Below are 5,356 nucleotides of genomic sequence, written 5' to 3' on the forward strand. Positions count from 1 at the left end.
CAGCGAGGGGGAAATGAGGTGTCGCCGTACTTTTTGTTTGATTCATTGTGCGTCGCTGTTGGGCGTCTGAGACCGGCAGCTTTGCTGAAGCGGTGGAGCTGGTTGATATGGCTCCTAGCCCACTCTGTATCGGTTCTGGACCAGCATCGGCAGAGGAAGCAGAAAGGAGGTTTGTTTTCCACAGGATTTCTGTGGTGCACACAAAACAATGCCTCCCCATTGATTCATTCTGCGCTTGTGGTCACAGATTTCTCCCGATATACTTTTTTTTTTTTTTTTTCTTTCCTCCTCCTCATGGGGTGTTTCTTAAAGAGACAGTGGACACTAAGAAGCCATTTTCAGTTCCCCCCTGTGGAGTGCCCCCAGTCTTCAGTGGGTGGAGTGTAAGTGTGCACTCTGAATGACTCATTTCAATGAATCAAATGTTTGTGAGAAGACTGAACTCAACTCAACGGTCCAAAAGTTTGCATTTTTGTATGTTTTCTTTTTAAAATAATCAATGTTTTTATTTTTGGATAAAATGCTTTTATAAAAAAAATTTAATAAAATCTATTTGTAATTGTATTTATTTTATAAAAATCCCCAAAAATATTAGGCAGCACAACTGTTTGCAGCATTGATATTCGTGAGAAATCTTTCTTGGGCAGTAAATAAGTAAATTAGAATGATTTTTGAGGGATCATGTGACGGTGATGACTAGAGTAACGGGTGCTGAAAATGTAGAAATTAGCTTTAATTTATGCTTGATGAGCAAATTTTAAACGTTGCTGTTTTTTGGGGGTTTTTTTCACTCCAGGCATCAGAAGAGGTTTTGTGTGAAATAATTAATTACCATTAATGCTGAAGGTTTGAATCCTTTTAAAAGTGTATATTAGACATGTGAACAGTTTCATCTGGTTTGCGTGAAGGTTGCATTCAGAATATTGCAGTGATGCTTGCTATGTTGTGTTAAATCATCAGAGAAGCCAGTGAGCTACAGTATATTCAAAAGTGATATTTTTATGGCATAATCCAAATATACAATAGAGAAGCAAAATAACCACTGGGAGAAAAAGAGGAGGGAGGCGTTCGTTTTAATTTACGTTTTCACAATTTCCCATTAAAATTGTATCAGTGATATCGGTGGTGTTCCAGAAAGCAGGTTACGTGAAATGCGTATGTTTAAGAGTAAGTAAACGGATAAAACCTCAACTTTCAGGGTATGCTAGTAGCCATAGCAACTCTCTGAAGATAACCTGCTCCGGAGTAGGTTATGTTTCAGGGTTAGCTTTCCTCAGAGCTCTCAGCGCATGCGTGCGCGCTCTACTGACGAAACTGCAGTGTGCGTGACAAATTGCGCACAATATATTACTACAATAAAGTTCATTCACAAAACATGAGTATGATGGTTTTTATTTTCACTCTGGTTACAACTTGGACTAGGTTTTGTGAATCAAGAAATAATTACGGTACTTTAGACTAATTCATTCATAAAGTGGATATTAGACGCACAATTTCAGGATCGGTTTGAAGTAAAAGCTTGCAATTAAAATGTTAATCATGCCATGTCACATCTGATGTGTTAATGCACTGCCTATTACATCAGCAGCGGTTCACTTAGCTATTTTAATGCTAATATGCTGAAAGACGTGTGACATGGGTCAGTGTCCAAGTGTACATGCTCTCAGTGTGTTGTTTTTTTTTTCTTTAAACCCCATTCTTTCAAATGTTTTCTGTCACTCTCCACTGTCTTAGGCTTGAAGAGCAAACCGCATATGGATGGGTGGAAAAATTAAGTGTAAATGCGAAACGATGAACCGCTCTTTGATCTAATAGGTCTTTCTGTTTCTCTCATACAGCCAGCATGAATGAAGCAGAGGTGGACAGTGCCGGAGATGGTAAGTGCGGTGTCATGTTTGTTAACTCTCTGTCATGTGTTCAGCTCACCAAAAAAAGATTCACCCGTTCAATGCCATGATCAGCCCTCACAGTGCTCTGCTGTGGTTTGCTGTAGCGGGCTGATGGATGGTGGTGGTGTTGTGGAACAGTTGGTGTCCCCTGCTGGCGGTCTGACTCAGATTACATGTCTCTTGTATACAGTAGTTTACACGCATTCAAGACTTGTGCATCTCTCTTTTTTATGTTTATTTGGTAATTTGGTTAAAGTTGTTTGTTGACAATATGAATTTAGTGACTTAGATGTGCATGTAAATAGACAGGATGCTAACAGGGATGATTTGAATTATTTAATTTTTTTTTCCTTTGCCAGTGTTCTCATTTCCTGCTGTTCCTAATGAGGAGAATCTGCTTGGAGTAAATAAGCCACTGCCCAAACAATTATGGGAGGCCAAAAAGGTGAGTACATGTGGGAATGTTAAATGCAAAATTTCAAGTCTTTCGCAGCATCTGTAACACAATTCGGGTTGTGACCAATGACCTGTTTAAAAGCAGCGTAATATTGGCCATTATTACTAGCAAAATAAAGACCAGTTTCCAGTAGCACGTTAGTTTTTGATTTGACTTTGTGTACTGAAATTGCGTTAAAATCTTTCGATTATGNTTAGGGAATGTTAAATGCAAAATTTCAAGTCTTTCGCAGCATCTGTAACACAATTCGGGTCGTGACCAATGACCTGTTTAAAAGCAGCGTAATATTGGCCATTATTACTAGCAAAATAAAGACCAGTTTCCGGTAGCACGTTAGTTTTTGATTTGACTTTGTGTACTGAAATTGCGTTAAAATCTTTCGATTATGCATTTTGTTCATGTTTTACCCAGTAATCTCGCTCATGATGTTTTGCTAGTATTTATTAGTCTAAATTCGTCCCATAAGCCAATATACAGTATTATGCCTGCCATCATTGCCTGACTTCGATCTAGTTGAGGAAGCAATTATATTAAAAGCAGCTTGTAAAAGATTTTGCTCTTGTTTTGCTTTCATATTATAGCATATATTCAAGTACGATCTCTAAGTTAAATATGTAGGTTAGAATTTCATTGCCCATCAGGAATTGGATCATCGTCGTTTGGTATTTACTGCAGTCATCATGTGTGAGTGGTTGAAGCTTGGATGTGCTATTACTCAGTCCTTGCACGTCATCAGAGAAGAGATGTGATTGTAAGGACAGCGGCATGTTAATGTTTTAACAGAGTACTTTTTTTTCTTTCTCTTTAAAGAAAACCGTTGCGTGTGGATACTGCATTTTATGTTAAAATAGGAATCAGGTTTGATTTCATGAAGAAAGAATCTTCGTGCTGTTGATTAAAGAAAAAAAAAAGTTATTGATTTGAGTGTGATGCCGTTTTGTTTTACTAGATACAGTACTAATTGTTTGTCTGTAGATAGCAGGCTGGTAAATGTCTCTGAGAGTGTGGATGTGTAACGCACATGTTGCCTGGTTGCAGGTGCAGTCTCTGTCCTCCCGGCCAAAGTCCTGTGAAGTGCCTGGAATCAAGTGAGTCTGACTGTACATGTTTACTGGTTGCTTATTAGATATTAGCTGTGAGTTTAACATCGTCCCTCTCTGTTTCTCTGCAGTATATTTCCATCTCCAGAGCAGAACATAGGTTTGTCTCACTACCAAGGCACGTTAAACACTGGCGGGTCTCTTCCTGACCTCAGTAACCTGCACTTCCCCTCTCCGCTGCCCACTCCGCTGGACCCCGACGAGGCTGGATATCCCAACCTTAGCGGAGGCAGCAGCACCGGCAACCTCCCCGCGGCCATGATGCATCTGGGCATCGGAAACTCACAAGGTTAGTGGGTTTACTATATGTGGCATAAACAGACACATTAATACTTGTACTGGTTTTCACACATGCGTAATCTCATTCACGCACAGTCTAAGACTAAAAAGAGCTTTTGTTTGTGACCGAATCGTTATTCAAGGAGGCTCGTTTGCTGTTAAAGCATCTCCTGGCTTCAGAAGAGCCTGGCTGAACACTCCGGTCTTTGTTTAACGGCACACTGTAGGCTTACACTGTAGGCGCTTTCTGGGGAATGAATGCCATGTGTTTTCTAAAGGGCCACATCCATGCAGAAGACCACAGCTCTCCTCCTCCACCCCCCACCCCCCTTTTTAAATCCATCCGCCATCTGATCGCTCTCTTTGACTTCCATTCTCTTGAGCTTTATTCTTTCCATTCGCTCTCATGTCTGGGAACAGGGTGCGCTGGGATGTTTCTTCTGCCTGTTTCAGCTGTGCTGCTAGCTGATTGGCCGGTCCCCAGAGACACAGCTGACCTTTAACCCCTGAATTGGCTGCTCATAAACGGCTCTTTTCTCTCTCGCTCTCGCTGGTCCAGTAACCTGCAGACAATTGCTCAGTGTCTTTTCTGAGGAGTGGACATCAGGACAGGAGCCGGCCTGCACGCAGTGACTCATAAAGCCATTATTGGTTTATCTCAGTTTCATTAAGGCGGTTTAAGAAGTACTTTTGACCCCTGGAGCTGATTATGTCATGTTTGTTGTCCTCTTAGGGCTGTCATCCTCTCTAAGCAACCCTTCCATCCAGGCATCGCTCACCAACTCTCAGCTGCACTCGTCTCTCAGCAATCCATCAATCCACACGTCTCTGCGTCTGTCCTCGCTGTCCAACCCTCCTCCGACGGGCATGGCAAGTTCACCCAGGAGACGGCCGGCCCCCATTAGTCCCCTCACACTCTCTCCAGGGGGTGATCAGAGGCGAAGCCTGAGCAAGCAGCTCTCCCCGACAATGTCGCCCTCTCTGTCCCCGATCACACAGGTGAGAAAGTGCTCATTAAATCTCCTCTCCCAGCGTTTCATGTTCTCCGGTGGTGTCTTCCTCATCCACAACATTAACTGCTTGCAGCTCTCAAGTGTGCATCTGACATTGTTAGACTTTTCTGGATTGCAAATAAAAAAAAACTAAAGAAAAGAAAAGAAAAGAAAAGAAANNTGAAGGCACACAATCAAATGTTTGTTGATACATCATTAGTCATTAAACCACACAGCACAGACCAATTTTATATATATATATATATATNATCATTTTTGATGCTGCAATTCTTTGTAACAGATTTCTGTGTTGAGCTCAAATGGTTGCACCGTGTAACACTTCAAATTGGTCTGGACTTTGAGGCACAACCATTTGATTTCAAAGCTGATTTCTCTGCTACAAATGAAACTGCCAAATAGTTCAAACATTCAAGTAGTAGTTGAAATGAAATTTTTTATTCACTTTATGTTCTTTCCTTTAAAAAGAACAATATTATGAAACTGTAACAATAAAAAATAGGTTATCTTATGTATTTAAAATGCAGTTTATATGTGTAATGACTAAGTTGAATTTTCAGCCGCCATTACTCCAATCATTCTTATATGCAGATTTTTCTTATTCTTAAACATTTGAAAGGT

At 40.8% G+C, this 5,356-nt stretch overlaps 1 protein-coding gene across 1 annotated transcript in view; it reads left to right on the plus strand.

The window, feature by feature from the left end:
* LOC122357544 (CREB-regulated transcription coactivator 3-like) overlaps nt 1-5,356 on the plus strand; it is a 12,237-nt gene that overhangs the window by 3,664 nt on the left and 3,217 nt on the right. Inside the window, 5 exon segments of the mRNA XM_043256944.1 lie at nt 1,816-1,877; nt 2,249-2,334; nt 3,385-3,434; nt 3,518-3,735; nt 4,459-4,724. Of these exon segments, the coding sequence (XP_043112879.1) occupies nt 1,816-1,877; nt 2,249-2,334; nt 3,385-3,434; nt 3,518-3,735; nt 4,459-4,724 (682 nt within the window).

The sequence above is a fragment of the Puntigrus tetrazona genome, chromosome 14, assembly GCF_018831695.1.
Source record: "Puntigrus tetrazona isolate hp1 chromosome 14, ASM1883169v1, whole genome shotgun sequence".
In the NCBI taxonomy this organism is placed as follows: domain Eukaryota; kingdom Metazoa; phylum Chordata; class Actinopteri; order Cypriniformes; family Cyprinidae; genus Puntigrus; species Puntigrus tetrazona.